General features: G+C 38.0%; 1 protein-coding gene across 1 annotated transcript; it reads left to right on the top strand.

The window, feature by feature from the left end:
* LOC136243707 (uncharacterized) lies at window positions 1-15,391 on the top strand. The gene is made up of 3 exons (XM_066035255.1): window positions 1-446; window positions 502-649; window positions 14,893-15,391. Exons 1-3 carry the CDS (start codon window positions 59-61, stop codon window positions 15,191-15,193), a joined length of 837 nt encoding a protein of 278 aa, XP_065891327.1. The 5' UTR covers window positions 1-58; the 3' UTR covers window positions 15,194-15,391.
* The last annotated feature ends 3,219 nt before the right edge of the window (window positions 15,392-18,610 follow it).

Here is an 18,610-nt window from a genome sequence, read left to right as displayed (position 1 = left end):
ACCCCGCGTTTCATGTTGTGATGCGTATTAATTAGAATTCTCGGCCGGATACGAAACTATGGCGGTTCTTATACCGGCATGCTTCGAGAATAACTTCGCTCTGGAAGACGGTCAACCTGGTGATGACCTTAGGGAAACGTTCAAATTTCAAAGTGACGCAGTTAGAAACTTGTATAAACTTGACGATGTATCCGGAAAACTGTTGTTTTCCTTTACCGAGACTGGAGTGGCTTACAACGAAAAGGAAAATAGTTCATTGGTATCAGAAGCATCGCTTAACCTGTCTATGCCAGGTGGCCCCTCTGTGAGATTGGAGCTAGAAGAAAAGACAGTGGATAAGTGGGGAATCAATTTTGCAGGGATAGTGAAAATCACCCACTCCACAGGAAAAGAGTACACAATATTCTTGCCAGGAACAAGGACCTATGATCCAGCTGGCTTAACTGGTAGGGCTTGTTAAGAGTTGTGTGGTGAGTTGTTTTCATACTGTTGTGTCTGCAGGTGATCCTCATGCTAGTGAACGTATTGGACCATCATGTTCTCGTACACAAGGAGCTATCACTCTGGTTGGCTTAGTTGCAGCAGTGAAGGGCGCTAATCTGGAGCAGATCAATGTCCTACAGGAAGTCTGTCGTCCTGCCATTGCAAGGTTTGTTTCAGTTTCACACAATAATACATTTGACATGTACATTTCAAGTTCTGTTACATCTGTATCGAAGTAGTTATTGTAACTAATTTCATTGTGTCTTACTTGTCTGATTATGGGCCTTGAATTGATTGTCTTTGGGTGAAAGTTGATAATTTGCATCTTTGTGTCAGTATATACTGTAACGCCATCTTTCTTCCAGTACCAAGCATGATCTATAGTGAATGCTTGGTTTGGTTTATGGTGATTAACCTAATAGACAAGCACTCCTACAGAAGTCCTATACTTTGTATTGTTAGGTGAACCTGTGTAGCTTCAGTTGATTTGAACCAATACCATAAATATATCGAATCATTCATTACTGTAGGGAGTACTTTGGCTATTATATGTAGCAGTAGTTGCCAATTAATATTGCATTCAAAAGTAGCATCAGTTTCTATAAGATGTTTTCCTGTTCCACATTGTATCACTCACTGAGTTATGGAAAATTTTGCAAAACCAAGTAGCTATGTCAAAATTTATTTAATGTTTGATTTTTAGAAACCAGTTAAAGTTGTGTATGTGTATCATGCACTGCGTGTACGTCACATACTAGCTAGTGCAACATGGTCTGTCACAATTGTACCATGTTAATCTTACCATTCTCATTCTGTCAACACCACATATAAGCCCCTCACTTGCTGGCATAGTCATCATCAAAGGCAACTCATACCTGCAATGTTTGATAACACAAATACCAGCTAATTTGTTCTATTAAAGTGTTGAGTGTTCGCTGAGAATGCATGAACGTTCTATTAGAGTATATATATATTTTTTATATAATCAGAGTACAATATAACAGTCGACCATCGGCCATTTTCCGACCAAGTGATGCTGTTGACTGATCAACATAGCCATTGGTCGGCCATTTGTGCCGATCAAATTTTTCAAAACTGCAATTCTTAGTCTTTATAACATGTATTATTATAGTTATTATTATTATTGTATCGTTACCTTTCCTTACCGAAGCTATTTAATCGCTGCGTGAAGTCGAAGCATCGACTCAATGCGCATGTGTAAGCTAGAGCACTGCACCCTGTGTTTACCCCAATTATCGATTTTGGGTTACAGTCGATGTTCAGTGAAGAAGCGATCACTACACTGACTAGTGGCGCTGTCCAGCAGAAGAAAAGAAAGTAATACTTGCAAAGTGGTATTAAGTATAAGATGGCCATTTCGCGGTTAGAATGTGTAGAGAATTGCACTGGCTGGAGAGAGTGGAATGAAAGGCAGGTGATAAAAGTGTTCTGCACACGGCAGGTTCGAGAGTAAGTTTTGATCTATTGCAATTCACAAGAGAAATAGCTAGTTGGATAGTTATAATTCAATCTGTGTTGACTCAACACCACTTATAACAAAGCATTTAGCCCAGCTAAGTCTACAAACTGGCTGTACAGTACATTGATTCATAGTTTTTTTGTAAAATATGTATGCAGCAATACAAATTTTGTACATGTATTACTAATAAACACAATTTTAATTCTCTGTAAAATGCATGTGCATAAAGTTCAGTGAAAAGTAGCTGAAAATGGTCTCAGATTCAATCTCAAAGTGATCCTTTTTCAAAAATTTCCTTGGGGGAAATGCTTAAACTGGAAAAGTACTGTGAAGAGGTTGTACAACTGGTCAAAACTTTTAAAAAAAGAACACTGTTAAGAGAATAGCTGAGCATGGAGGAATGTAGCTGGTGAGAAACAAGTTTTATTTATTATTTATTTATTTTCCAAAAATGTGCAGCCTCAGTTTGAGGATTAACGCACATGTGAAACATGCATACAAAATGTTTTACAATATGATTGATTATGGGATTACTGATTGGTAGGGGAAAGTAACGATAATTTCAGTTGGTACTTAAAAATTTGTAATGATTGTTGTTGGATTAGGTCAGGTGGGAGTGAATTCCACAGTCTAATTGATCTAGGGAAGAATAAATTACTGTACTGATTGGTCCTTGCATAGATATGATGAAATCTTTGGTCGTGTCCTCTGGTGTTAGAAGTGGCAGGGACAAGTATAACATTAGGCAAAATATTTCATCTTCTTTTGAGTACCAGCACTTGCAACAGTGCTTTAACTTATTTAGCAAATTCAGGTAGGAATTCCTGTAAGTATATACAGAGGATTAAATTGACACTAGATAAGTAATGATAACCATGAAAACAAGTTCTTATTATACTTGGACAGTGTTCCATATGACTACATTTAGTGTGTTCTATTAGAGTGGTTCACAGCGAAATGGTGGCATCAATGAAAAGAAAGACGTTGTCGACATTAAATACTTTTTTCCATTACATCTTGACCAATCAGCACCTTCATCACGACACTGTCATGTACCATCCAGTGCACTCTTGGTACTGTAGATCGCAAATAATTTCAATGTCGGTAGTAATTTGTCTTTACCTTGATTGCTGAAGAAAATTATTTAGAGTGAAATTTTTGACAACAAATAATAGTGTGGCAGCAAAAAGCTAATCGCAGTGCTTGAGCTTATATGAGTAGACGTTAGTGCTGTGATCCTTAACTGGGTGACCTGACGGTTATTATCAGGTACCAGTTAACTGGTTATGATAAGGTTCATAGCCCTCACAACTGTAGCTTGATTGACAGTGGCGCAGGTGATCTTAATGGTGCAAGCTGATAATGTGGAGTGTGCCTAATGAAATGAGGTGTGATAGATACACCATCATTTTTTGTCAATACAACTATTCCTGAGTTAGCAACGAAAAAATATGGTAACAGTTAATTTCTAATAGAGCAGTCATCCTATTGTGACGATCAAGATGTGATGCTGAACAGCACTTGTAAGCAATTAATCTTTAATTAGCAATTATATAAATCCCTTTCACAGCTACAACCATTGCTGGTATTGTTACATAATACCGCAAAATTTTTCTTATCAAAAAACACAAGTTTCATGAATACTTGAGTTGATAGTCACATTTTGAAGTCCACTGGATTGTTATAGATACCAAGGATGACGGTCGGCTGTTTTTCAGAAGTGTGGCGTGATTCACACATGTGTGATACGAGATTTGCGATAATTCTTGAAAAAAACCAGCTGAAGAAACAATCACTCGGTAAGGCGACTGTTTAGAATAGTCATATGGATTATCAAGACACTACCGTGTGTCGTGCAGCCAAGAAAGCTGGCGCACCACACCATGACAGGAAGAAAGAAAACAGCTTTTTCATGCGTGCATAGCTCCATGGCCCCTTCTCCAAATCACACCATTTTTGCATTATAGCTGTCCTCCAGGTAGGGTAGGCCACACAGCGAATTTGATTAAATTCGCAACAGCCATTTGCGAGATATGGGTATTCAAATTTTTGTTTTAATTTCTTCGTTTTTTTCTTCTTATGCCATACGAGGACTACATGAGCTTCGATTTATTTTTGCACACTTTGCAAAAATTGCTATAAAACGCAAACATGTAACTCAATTGCCTCGATCTTTTGCTCAAATAAACAGTGTGTAACGGTGGATTCACGTACCAAGTTTGCTGTGTATCTGAAGGAGTTATGAGCGTTTATTCACAAATATCAAACTTCTGTCACGGCTACTGGGTAAACCGAGTATAGGAATAACTTGAAAATTGGTGTATAGATAGGCTGATCATCGTAGCAGTGCCTTTTGATAGTTTGAATAGCAGTAGAGTTACAGAGACAAAGTTATAAAGCAAAAACCAAACAAGTGTAAAATCGTGGAATCGAGATACTCTAATAGAGCAGTCACCACGGAGTAAAAAGGTGTGCAAAAAAAACCTTATCAGAGTTCGGACCTCCATACCTAACACCTGCATCCTGAACCACTGCTACCTTGGCTGATGACCTCACTTAATTTCTGCTTTATAAATGAAATTTCTAGTTTAAATCAAACGTTTGGATAGAAGTACTAGATTGTTCTAGGACATTCTATGTATGTTCTATTAGAAGTCCTCAAAAAATGTGCACTCTATTAGAGTATTACAATAATATTATCAAATATTGAATTAAATCATGCAATGAAATACATTTGAAGGGGTCAGAGGTAAAAGTTGACAAGTGCCATTTGAAAATTTAGGTGACCACATGGTAGGCATTAAACGATATAATTGAATTACTGTAATATTTGGTAAAAATTAATTTGAGGCTGCCATGGATTTTTAAATTCTGTTGTTTACTTAGTGACAACATTATTCAAATGGCTAAAACAAGCCATTCTGATTTTTAGAAACTGAAAAATCTGAAATGCACATGTCCTCTTTTTCCAGTGATCCCTTCATTATAAGTCTGTCTTCAATAATCATCATTGTATCTGCATAGAGAAGAAGAAATGTGAGTAAAAACAAACCTCAAAGTCAGCCATAGGCTGGTTTTGGGGCCTTATAAAGTTCAAGAAGAAGTTAAATCCACACACAAAAACAGCCAAGCTGTGAAAAAATGGTGCTGCCTTAAAAAGCCTGGATGAAGAAAGTTGTGAAGTCAAAAGTGGCGGCCAAGAAATGGCTGCAATGATGTTAGTGCTAAAAAATTTTAATAATGGCTGTGTGCATTGTTAAAATTTATTAGCATTAACATCATTGCAGCCATTTCTTGGCCGCCACTTTTGATTTCACAACTTTTTTCACCCAGGCTTTTTAAGGCCGCACCATGTTTTCGCTGTTACCTGTAGCAACTTTCTTTGTAACTGACTACTTATCTATCGTACTGTATAGTAGGGACTAGTGACTAGTAGGGACCACATAGGTGTAGGCGTGGCCCATGAAAAAACATCACCCAAAAACCAACCTCACTTTTCCCTGACAGCGATGAAGCAGTATTGGTTAGGTAAAACTAAGCCCAATACAAGCCTTTAGATCAACCCGAAACGCTTTCACCAAGTTGTTACAGGAATTTTTTACAAAAATTTATTAAACAGAATTTTCTACTGACTGACAGGCTGATGGCTTTAGACAAGTGTAACTCGCTAACGGCTAAGGCTATGGGCTTGATTTTTTCACTGTTTGACGTCGCTTCAGCCAGACATGTGCCTTTTGGCATACCGCAGTATGTACAATGCATTCTTCATGGACTTACCAGTGTCCTACTTTGTGTCCCATTTATCTTTGCTTACAGCAAAAAGTGTCGATTTAGCGGTAGCGCGTGATGCATGACTTCCCTTCATAACGGAAACCGTTCGTATTTTTCACAGTGAGGTACTTTTCAAACAGTTCTTGATTCGTAATGCTGTGTGACGGGCAGACTTGGGGTCAAATACATGAGTATTTGTATTTAGCTGTATTTAAATACTATTTTTGAATATTTGTATTTTGAAGTTTTGAAACATGTATTTGTATTGTACTTAAATACTTTGTGTAAAAACTTAAAATACTTTTTGAAAATACTTCAAATACTTTGCTCCTGAATTTCTGAACAAATAGAGGAAGAATCTGAACTTCCAGCCAAAAATAATAAAAGCCTTTTCCAGTCATTTAATAAATGAGTCTGACTCTGCAACTGCTAATACTTCCAAGGAATTGTTGAAGAGTACTTACTCTAACCCTGCATACCGCAAGAAGAAGACCCACTTGTGTTTTGGAAAGTAAATCAAACAAAATTTCCACCTTTAGCCAAAATGGCTTGTAGATTTCTCTGCATGCCTGCATCCTCAGCACCCGTAGAAAGGCTGTTTAGCAAAGCAGGTAAAGTCTTTTGCCCATTTAACTGACAAAACAATTTGAGGAATATATGTTTATAAGATATGTATTCAATAATTATAAGTTAAGTAGCTAGTTACTAAGCTATTATGAGTGGCCAGCTGCTTTTACCATACACTTGAAATTTTGTTAGAACAATATTGAAACATGTGTGTACTATTGAGTGGTTACGTAACGTGTAGTTCAGATCAAAGTACAGAAGTATTTTATAAGTATGTAAATGATTTTAAAAGTATTTGTATTTGTAATTGAAATACATCCTGGATAAAAGTATTTGTATTTTGTATTTCATACTTTCAGAGTATTTGTATTTAACGAAGTATTTGACCCCAAGCCTGGTAACAGGTTGAACATAGCTGACAACGAAACATAATGGATACTTTACTTTTCAGATGATAATTGGCAGCTGGGGTGAGCGGCGCCATTTCTTTCTTTTGATGTGGCATGCGTGGTCATAATAATTTTATTTTACAAAAAAGAAACAAATACACAAGGAATTTTCAACTAGAGTAAGGACCATAACACATCGATAAAAAGCACTGAAACAAGCTGGAGTAGTGCACGATATTGAATCACAGTAAAACAATAAGAAGTGTTATATCCCTACTGTGCTAGAGTAGGGACCATAACACATCGATAAAAAGTACTGAAACAAGCTGGAGTAGTGCACAATATTGAATCACAGTAAAACAATAAGAAGTGTTATATCCCTACTGTGCTAGAGTAGGGACCACAACACATCGATAAAAAGTACTGAAACAAGCTGGAGTAATGCACAATATTGAATCACAGTAAAACAATAAGAAGTGTTATATCCCTACTGTGCATTTCCATTATGGTATCTTGAGCACAGTAGGGAATAACACTTCTTATTGTTTTACTGTGATTTAATATCATGCACTACTCCAGCTTGTTTCAGTACTTTTTATTGATGTGCTATGGTCCCTACTCTAGTTGAAAATTCCAATTTTTTGTCTACTAGTTTAAGCTGTTTTTACTGTATTTTTGTGGTTTTGATGTCTTGGAGTTACTGAGTGGTTTTATATACATAAACAAAAACAACCTAGTTGAGGTTCTTAGTCTATAGCGATTACTTAGAGGTATGGTAACTAAGTAGTTTAGTGTACAGTGAAGCTTATGTAGCGCAATTTATTGTGGGCCGTATGGTCCCCCAGAAAATTTAGTGGTGCGTATTAAGATTAGTAGATTCTAGGCATCATAAGATTCTAAGCTAGGTAAACCAAGCTTACCTATGCTGAAGTTTAATGCAGGCTTTGTTTAGTGTCTAGTTCTCATGTGTGCTGGCTGCTTTTACCATTAAATGGATTGGCTCACATGGGTGTGTATGGGTTGATAGTATTAGGTACACGTAAAATAACAATTTTAGTAAACCAGGTGTGTGCCTACAATTGATCGCAGACCGTCCCTGGGCTTGGTTAAAAGTCTGACCGCATGGTTGAGTGAATACACTGTTTCTTGAATACCTAAACATTTACATTTCAATCTCCTTTAAGAAATGCAGGGGTGTGTATGTTTACTCATATGCAGTACACGACTAAATATCTTTGGCTTCACAATGGCTGTAAACATCTTCGTGATGTGTAAATATTTACCATGAGCTGTTATACACTGCACTGGCAGAACAGGTGAGCATATAATGATGAAAAATTCAATTTTGAGTAAGATTGTGAGCACCATTAATACAGGGCTAACATACTGGGCAGTAAGTCATGTATGTCATACTATGGGATATTCCAGTAGATCAAGTTCTACTGTTTGACGGAAAGCTGCTTTTATCATTGTATGAACAAACATTAAATGAAGACATTGGATTATGAAGCTGGGCTTTTGTGTTGCAATATAGCTGTTTGCATAGCCTGTATTAATTGTGAATGGACGATCAATCTCTCATAGGAAAACTCTGCGGCCTGTTTGTGTTATCATGGAAAATCATAACTTAAACATTTTATCATGTCTAAGTTCTCTCACAGACTTATGCAGCTTTCTCAAGCTAGCCCCAAGAGCTCATAATATCGGTATGAGGAATTGTCTAAAATGCAATGCATACTGGTGAGCTGTGCCTCTAATAGCTTCATAATCATCAGATCAAAGCATACATTATTATTTCTGTAACCAACTTGTCTACTAGAATAAAATCGATTTTGATATAAACAATTTATTCGGTGGTAATTTTAATGTGGCCATTTGTGGGGGACTTCAGAGGATTACATACCCAAAGCAAATCATACCTCCACATCTATACAGTGAATAAACACTGATAATTTATCCATACCATATATGGTAAGACATTCAAATGGGGGGAAGTTTGGTCTTTAGAGCCACTTTAGAGCCACATATGAGAATGCTATTATACAATATTTGTAGGAGAGCTATAGTAGTGTGGGGTTGTTTACCCAATAGACAGTGATGAGTGCAGAAGTACCAAATATGGTATTAAGTGCCATGCAATCTCAACCATGCATACTGTCATCCTAATGTGTCCATGAGCATGAGAAACAAATTGTGAGCAGCTGCAAAGTTGATGGATTTCAAATTGTTAAGGTGGGGGGAGTTGGGAATTAGGAATGTACAACAATGAAATGTCTTATTACATCTGATTATCACCACCGTAACTGTGTAAATGCTGCTAAAACAGAATAGAACGTTATTTAATTGTTTGTTGTTTCATTCATTGTAAGATTAGGCTTGCATCAGGTGTATCACATATAATTGGGTCATTGTGAGCGTTAGCCAGCTGTAATTTTCTTAATTGATAAGTAATTTAACTTTGACGATTCATTTGTCCAGTCAGAAGCATATGTATGTATGGAGAAACTTTTTTTTTTGTAAAACAGTATAAACTTCAGTTGTTGGTAAAATTATTTTTAAAGCACAATTTGTGTAGTCCATAATTTAGTAATATTGTTGTTGGAAAGGTGACTATAAAATGCATCACCAAAAAGGGAGTATAAATGGAAGCCACACATGTGTGGGGCATGTAGGCACTATTTACTTGTGTACAGACAGACTTGGGGTATAGACTGTGTTACCTCAATAAAATTAGGTTTGAAAAATTATAATAAAAGCTAATAATTGTTTTATAATCACCCAACATACCACTTATCCAGAATGTAGTCTACAGCTTGAAAGGTGATGTGTTTCTCATGGTGTTTGGGCATTGGTAAGATTTGCACCTGTTGATATTTTTGTTGTTCTTGTTGCTACGTTATTTACACATGAAAAACACTGCCAAGATGTAATTAAAAAGTTTTTACTGTGAGCTGATTTAATATTTATGTATTTATTGTACTGGGCAGCCAACTCAATTGATATGGTCCAGGTAGCAGTGGGCACAAATCTTTCTGTGGTGTATTGAAATGCCTTTATAATATTTGCTACTCTTGTGAATGCTAAATCGTCTTATTTGATGCATTTTAAAAGGACTTTTTAAACCGGTAAAGTGATTTCTGAATGCTAAGCTATAGTGGCTACATGCAAAATGGCTTTTTTACATTTAGATATACCTGCTGTCTCTCTTACGCACACACGCACGCGCACACACACACACACACACACACACTGGATTGCGCTTGATGTAGGCCACATCTCCACTGCATAAAGAAGAATGCCTGTTAGTATGCTATACTCTTAGTCAAGAACTGTCACAAAAGACAGATCTATGCAAGCCCCAAACAATGCTGCAGCACGGAACGCTCCAGCAGTTAACTCAGTACAGTATATATTCACATCACCGTGGCTCTCCACCACAGCCTAGGCAACAAAAGGATGACACAGCTTCGATAAAGCCATTGCCAATTGAATAGGGTCCAAATCACTTGAGTCACACCTTTCCCAGCACCCAGAAACTTGATTTAGGGATTCAGTCCATAAGCTCACACCACCCTACAGTGGCCTTAACACATTGCTGTCCTTCGTAGGTGCTACGATTACAGCATCATCTGCAAAATACAATTCTGTATGTAAGATGACAAGGGTACCCTTGTCACACACATACATGCCTACACATGTACTACACACACATGTATGAACGCATGCGGTACACACACGTCCATGTGCTACAGTACATACACACATGCACGCATACACTAAACACACACACACACACACACACACACACACACACTGCATGAACTTTCAAAACCAGTTGTTATGTCTTTCCTTACCGTATTTGGACTAACAGTTCTAATGACAGTGTTGTAATGACAGTGTTGTGAATAAAGCACCGGACCTTTGAAACAACTGTGTTGGTTTCAAGATTATTATAGCACATGCTCAGAAACAAGAATTAGACATTTCAAAAGTGAAAGAGACAAATAATCAAATAATGAACTGTCAACAAGTCATGCCTTGCTGCAACTTTTGCTAATAGAGGGAAATGTGCGTTTCATGACTTCTCCTCTGCTACAGATGCAATATATTCACTCCATATATAGGCAGTACATATGTAGTTTATCTCCAGACTTGCATAATGGAAGTGAAACTCTTCAGCGGCAGTACTCAAGTCACTGAAACTGTCAATAACTTGATAACTTAGGAAATAATGCCACCATGACGACATTACATTTATAGCAAGGTGCCATTGTTGATAGTTTGTCATCTCTGAAACTGTTTAGTCAACTATGCTTACCGCCAGTCGGGTCTTGTTGGCTGGTTGTCACCAACTGTTTAATGCTATTATTCATCACTGCTTGACCTTGTTAGTAATGTATCAGGTTTGACATAGACACTCAGTGGATATACTTATCTGCCTACTGCTGTCCTATATTAAGTGAATGTGCTAAATTTGTTACCTGCTAAATGGACAGGGTTTTATCACCAAGGATCCTAACCCACTACATTGTACATGCTCTAACCCTCTATGCTATATATGTACTTCAGTATACTGTACAGTATGTTTGATTTTAATTTGTCTGTGCTGATGTCGTAAAGTCGGTTTTTTTTCTGAGGGTAAAAAAAATTCTCTTTTCTGACTCCAGTCAGCAAAAAAAATTTTCTTCCTTAAAATTTGTAGCTCAATCAAAATGGCATTCATGCAGCTCTATCAAAATGCATAAAAGATCACAAAGAAGTGAAAATTTCTCTCCTCGACATATTTCTCCCTTGAAAGATAATGCTATACGGTATTCTACAGTAGAACTCTTCTCATCTCATTTTTTCCCTTACTGGTACTCCAGAACAAGTGTTTTTACTGGTTGTAAAGTATTCTCGTGTTTTAGATATTATTGACCCACTGGTTTGGGTAACTGTGTGACTGTGTTGTAGCCACAAGGCAATTGATGAAACATATGTTTGTGTTTTATTGAAGGCTGTTTATAATTTACCTAACCTAACCAATCCAACACAAACTATTTTCAGGTATAGTGGGATTGTTAGCCCACTAACTGCTAAGGGTTCCTTGTGAAGTAATACCCTCACTGTAAATTTGACATGCTCACAACACATGTTCCACTGCCAGTGTGTCTCACCAATAATGTGGAGAACACTGGAGTTTGTTTCACAAGTATTCCTGAAGCGATATCGGTGGTCTGCATTTAGCATGGTATTAATTGTTATAACTATTCAGTACATGCTGCAGCCACCCTGGAATCTACCAACAAGTGGGTGAGAGGGAAAAGGAATATGAAACTACAAGGAAACGTAGAAAAATACCCATTATTATTGTGAGGTGTTTTCTACCTTTTAAATTTGATTTGAACATGTAGTGACCATAAATGAGAGACATTGTGTAGAAGTTAGCCATGTGTATAACCGGATCCTGTGCATTTTATCTTGTGTGTTATCTGTGTGTAGCTTTCATGTGTGCGTGCGTGTGTAACGTGCGTGTTGTGTGTGTGTGTAACGTGCGTGTGTGTGCGTGTTGCGTGTGTGTGTGTGTAACGTGCGTGTGTGTGTAACATGTGTGCGTGTGTGTGTGTAACATGTGTGCGTGTGTGTGTGTAACGTGCATGCGTGTGTGTGTAACGTGCATGCGTGTGTGTGTAATGTGCATGCGTGTGTAATGTGCGTGCGTGTGTAACGTGCGTACGTGTGTAACATGCGTGCGTGTGTAACGTGCGTGCGCGTGTGTGTAACGTGCGTGCGCGTGTGTGTAATGTGCGTGTGTGCGCGTGTGTGTAACGTGCGTGCGTGCGCGTGTGTGTAATGTGCGCGTGTGTGTAACATGCGTGCATGTGTGTGTAACGTGTGTGTATGTGTGTGTAACATGTGTGTGTGTGTAACGTGTGTGCATGTGTGTGTAACATGTGTGTGTGTGTAACGTGCATGCGTGTGTGTGTAATGTGCGTGTGTGTAACGTGCGTGTGTGTGTGACGTGCGTGCATGTGTGTGTGTGTGTAACGTGCGTGTGTGTGTAACGTGCGTGTGTGTGTAACGTGCGTGTGTGTGTGTGTGTAACGTGCGTGTGTGTGTGTAACGTGCGTGTGTGTGTGTAACGTGCGTGTGTGTGTAACGTGCGTGTGTGTGTGTGTGTGTAACGTGCGTGTGTGTGTAACGTGCGTGTGTGTGTAACGTGCGTGTGTGTGTAACGTGCGTGTGTGTGTGTAACATGTGTGTGTGTGTGTGTGTAACGTGCGTGTGTGTGTAGCATGCATGTGTGTGTGTGTAGCGTGCATGTGTGTGTAGCGTGTGCATACGTGCATGTTCCAACAAACTAGACATGGTGATAAAGCAAACTGACCAAAAGTGCATCTAGCTTGAAATATGCAAAACCATTTGTGGTTTCATGTAAGTGCTGTTACACATTGTATAGAATTATAGAATTGAGATGCCATTCAAGCACTGCTACACTTTTGCATATTCATAATGCCAGCCATTCATGCTATCTCCTCGCTATTATCACAGCCACTACTAGTAACCAATTGACAAGATTTTACCATTGTGACTTAGGGAGATTCTCTGCCTTTTATTGCCAAAGAGTTTTTATGTCTGAGAAGATTGCATAGAGAAATGCCTAAAATCACGATTTCCAAAATAGGACAAGTGTTCTATTAGGCATGTCAAGATGTCCTATTGTATCATCGGTATAACCGGATGAAGCAGCTCAAAATGGCAGCCAAGTGTACCATTAATTGGTTAGGGGGTACTAGTAGATACAGACAGATCAGAGGAGGTGCGACACGTACACGTGAGCACATACGTTTTGTACAGGGAAGCTTTTTCGTGGGGTTATCAATGAAAAATACGTGCCGATCGAACTCTTTTCTTATGCTTAATTCAACCGTGCAATCAAGCCCATTCAACCCCAGTGGTTCAGTTTTGATATACATAGGAACCGCCACGTGATGAATAACTAACCGTACGAAATAAAGCCAAGCAGCAAGTTGGGAAGAGAAAACCAGTGTAAATCAACTGCACAAGTGTATAAGTAGCTTTGCAGTTCACCAAATCTTGTCTACGGATTGATTTTCTGTGAATTTACCATTGTGTATAAGTAGCTTTGCAGTTCACCAAATCTTGTCTACGGATTGATTTTCCGTGAATTTACCATTTGAAGAAGGCAATTACTGCGAATTCTTTTCAATAGCGCTTAGTTCGTGTCGGACCTCCTCTGCAGACAGATATTACTGCATCTGGAGATAGTGACAGCCATCAGCCATTACATGCTTGTGAAATGAGCTCATTGGTGTCTCCATTTAGGTTGTGTCGTCTGGTGATGTATCATGTTTTAATCTCCAGTTTATTTTATTTAATTTTCAAAGCAAATTGTTTGTTGTGGTGTACACTGTAATCCAAACACATCAACTGGTCTGGTGGACTCATGAAATGTAACCCTTTAAAATATGTTGTGGTGTAAATAAGTTGCATGTGTATGTTGTAAGTGTGCATGCGTGCGTGTGTGTTACATATAATGTCATATGTGTATTTTCATTAGTTGGTGTATCATTCATGTATGTAATTCTCTGCCTGTTTCCATAAATGTGTGCTGTGTATATGGAATACTGTGTGCATACAACATAATCCATGTACGTATATGCCTACGTATGCACAATATGGCCTACACACATACGCACATGTGTACACTGTAAGCACACACTACACATGCACACTAGTCTAGAATCATTAACTATATGGCTACAGCCAGTACCAGGATGGCTTTGTTTTATCAGTCACATTGACTGGGTATTCCAATATGTCCCATTCCACTAATTGTTGTATTAGATCAACATGCTTGAGTCCACTTGCACTGAAATAACTTTAGTGATAGTCATCTGCCAGGTACTGGCAGAATTTTATTATGTATGTCACTAACAAAGAGCAGCCTAGTAAAACTGTGATCTAAATTGATTATGGCCCAAGGTAGTCGCGGAAAGGAGGAGCAGAGTGTGTACCAAAGCCGTAGTGTGCTAAGCAGTATTTGTACTGATGCAAAAACTTAATACTGTATTTTATAATCTAATATGCAATACTAGATGTAATACATTGGCATGCAATTAATAGGATTTATACAATTAGGTGATATGCTACACCTAGTTGTGATTAGCTGTTGTAGCCCAGCTGTCTATCCTTTGGCAGGTATCATGGCAGGCTTGTGTTGTTCGACTGGATGAGGCAACAGATCGAGGATGCTATATACAAACAACAAGATGTGATCCCCTATCCGGAATTTGTCAAGCGATCATTCTTGAGTGGAAAGATGGAACTGTCCAACAATCGACAACACACTCGTGAATACTTGCAGTCTTACAACACTGGCAATGCCAGGCCTCCTGTACACTACTACCGAAAGGTGGGAGCCAAAGACGATGTGAAGAACTTGTTGACAGAAGAGGACTACAAGAAGTACCAGGAATGCGTCTGTACTGTCGACAAGTGAATAGATGCCAAACAGATTTCAAATTTTAGGATTATGTTTTCAATTGGTTTTTGTAAGTAAATCTATTTGTAGTAACAGTAACTACAGCAGCTAGTTAAAGGCTGGGCTCAAATATCATATATAGACGTGTTTCTTGGACTGAAGTCCATTGCATAACTAAAGTTAATTTGATATGTCATCAGTAAATTGTCTTACAGACTAGATATTACTTTTGCATGGCACCTTCATAAGGATTAGTGATATAGTTGATCTCCTTAGAACGAAAAGGCTATAAACATTTCAGTATTTAGGGAGACACATTAGTAACTACATATGTGAAATACTTGTTGGAATACTCACTCAGTGTAGACACCAATGGAAGTCGAGTAACTTGATAGCAGCTATACTGTATCACACTTCACATGCCTGCGATCCAGGTGGATGATACCTTCCTCCTATGGATAAGGGGGTATCCTCATATATGGCTATTCGACAAGAGTGAGCATGTGGAGGCCACACTACAAGGAAGAATGTATTCATATTTGATGATATTCATAAGTGGCTTGATTTCACTATTAATTGGATTAAGAGAGTTGTTACAACCAACTGTGTGCTTTCTGGTCCTTTGTGTGTATGTGTTTTAACTCTTATTGGATTTACCAAACCATCCCAGTTCTTAACCATGTATTGAAATATAGCACCTACTACAGCCACCACACGTCAGTGTACTTATATGTACACTTATATGTACACGAACTACTAATCACTTAATTCTTATCAAAATGCTTGTTTTATTATGATTGAAGTACTTGGTAAAGGCAGAGCCTATATACCAGAAAGCCTTATAAAGGCCTAAAGATGTTTATATTTACCAGTGGACTTTTAATCACATGTATTTAGTTATTTAATCAAGTCCGAGAAGTGCGTAATTACATGTATGGTAATTACGTACAATTCATGTTAACAGCTAATAATGTTGGAATGAAGTTATCTATGATCACACAATGTTTGGCTTGTTTGCTAAGAGATATGACACGGTAGTACAGTACATTAACCCCCTGTGTCTCTGATTGTAACATCGCTGCTATGATAACACTGTCACCAGCCAATCTGGTGCCATTGAATTTGTGTAGGGAACAATAGCAACAGAGTCCAATAGACTATTCGGTATGCATGAAAATGTGCAATAGCTTAAATCATTAGCTGAATGTGTGCACACATTGAAGTACAGTCAATGAGAGAATTCTCCTGTTTAGTAGGGTTTCATCAGCTGGACTAATTTATCAGCCCAGCTAAGGCCTTGTTGTAAACAAGTGCTTACGAAGGTAAGGATATGCTACTATCAAACCACACAAGTGTACATTCTTTGTGAGCCATAAGTCAGGCTTCCAGCCAGCCATAATGTGGGATCATATACTCAATGAAGTATGATGTTACAAAATTTATACCATCAATTTAAAACATGACCTTGTGATAGGATGTATTTTTTAATTGCTGTTAGGTGTATAACATTGGCCAGCCAGATATGATACGATTTTAGTTAATTTTAAATGGAAATGATGTATGCCTACTGAGTTGTTAACAAAAATTGCGTACTGTTTACACATAGTTGGAACGCAACATAATCTGTACCCTCTGGAAATACACTTGTAGGGGTACGTACTCCCATTTTTTTTGGGCATACATGATTACCCTCCACTATGGACATTTCCAAAATAGCAGGTGCATGGTGTATGAATTGATATGTGTGTGGCATTGTGCATGTGCACTGATAATGATCAGACAAACCAAATAAGGCAACTAGTCCATTTTGTTCCTCCCAATCAAAATTCACTGTTATTGTTTTCGTTGTGTACACGTGTTGCTTAGACATGAGTCATGTTTGGAGAAGAGTTTTGAGCATGTTCAACAGTTGACGCATTTCAAAGGAGTCACGCTGCATGCTTAATTGAGCCTGCAGCAACACAAGAAGATCATACACTTTCTTGAAATAACATTATTTGACTAGCTAACAACTTGGTAAGTTGGTGCTGGTGTACGTCACAATGGGCATAGCACCAATGGTGTACACTTTATTTAAAATGAATGAATTATATTATGAGTTGCCTATAGTTGATGGATGAATATGGCAGCTAGCACAGTAGTACAGAATCCACAGACTAGCAAGGCATGTGCTTCCTTTGTTGTACAACTGTGTCATCAATAAGGTTTACTTGAAAGGGAGAAAACCGCAGCCCTCTCAATGTATAGCAGATCTGGTAACTGTATGGTGATCACTGGCCAGTCAGTTTTGCAATTATACAAAGGACGGCAGCTGCTATCATACTGTGAAAACATTTGATAGAAAGTAACACTGATGGTCCTGCCATGATAGTAGTGGTGGTAAAAAAAGTTATTATTTATTAGGTCAATAATTAATTAGTAATTAATTTACTATTGATTTGAAAATAGTGTTTACCTTGCATCATTGACAACCAGTGCCAGGTAGCCCAGCTGAGGTAATCATTACCATACTTGAATTTCAACATGGCTGCAGAGCCAGACACTGTTATGTGTGTTGCTTGTAGTCATAGGTAGTGATTCTACTGGCTGTGCCAATGTGGGAACCATTTTAATGTTAACGTGTAACTAAACTGTATACATGAGTACATGACTAGCTGTCTTGTCATACAATATACTTCATGTCATGATAAGTCAAATCACAGAGCCAGAGGGCTGGAAGTGTACTCTCATAAGGAAATATTACCTCTTATATCACTTACATATGCTACTAGTTGTTGTTGCTGTATACGGCTATACAATTAGCTAGCTTTCATGCTATAACTTTTCAAAGCCCATCCATAAAACGGAAGACTTTTCTTGGGACGTTAGCTATTTCAATGGTTCCTTTTGCCTGATTTAGGCTCAAATCTTCATTAAATTTTCTGTCATTCAAAGTGTGATGGTACAGCCAAGTATCTTTATTTGTTAGCTGCTAAATGGCTTGTGATTGTGAGATCATCAAAACAGACAATGCCAAAGAAATTTGTCAGCCAAACAAGTTACATTAGAGTGAGTGCCACTCTGCCACTTGAGAATAGCACTTCTTTCAATTAGTAGTGCCAATTATGGTGTCTTTATTGAAACTGATTGTATTGACTTGAGCTATGTAAACAGGAACTGGTGGCAACAGATCTTGTATTAATTTGATTATTTGATATGTTGATGACATGCACCTCACAATTGAGTCAATAGGTACTGGTCTAGCCTCTATTAGAGGATATTGTTGCCCTAAACACACCTCTTCCCATGAAATGCATGATATGTAACAATAATATGTAGCTAGCTATAAACAACGTCAATATGCCGTGTAGTTGTGTGACATCCTGTTTGGTTGCATAATAATTATATCCTTTAGACAAACTGCCTGGGTTAATATGATAATTGATGCATTGACAA

This window comes from Dysidea avara, chromosome 13 (genome assembly GCF_963678975.1).
Source record: "Dysidea avara chromosome 13, odDysAvar1.4, whole genome shotgun sequence".
NCBI lineage: Eukaryota > Metazoa > Porifera > Demospongiae > Dictyoceratida > Dysideidae > Dysidea > Dysidea avara.
Note: the sequence above shows the minus strand (reverse complement) of the source record. Positions and strands in the feature narration are given on the sequence as shown.

What these genes read in the sequence shown, in the direction of transcription:
- LOC136243707 (XM_066035255.1), top strand. Translation starts at nt 59, where the DNA reads ATGGCGGTTCTTATACCGGCATGCTTCGAGAATAACTTCGCTCTGGAA. An exon ending in TGATCCAGCTGGCTTAACTG is followed by an intron (nt 447 to 501) that starts GTAGGGCTTGTT and finishes TTGTGTCTGCAG; the next exon opens with GTGATCCTCATGCTAGTGAA. An exon ending in TGTCGTCCTGCCATTGCAAG is followed by an intron (nt 650 to 14,892) that starts GTTTGTTTCAGT and finishes ATCCTTTGGCAG; the next exon opens with GTATCATGGCAGGCTTGTGT.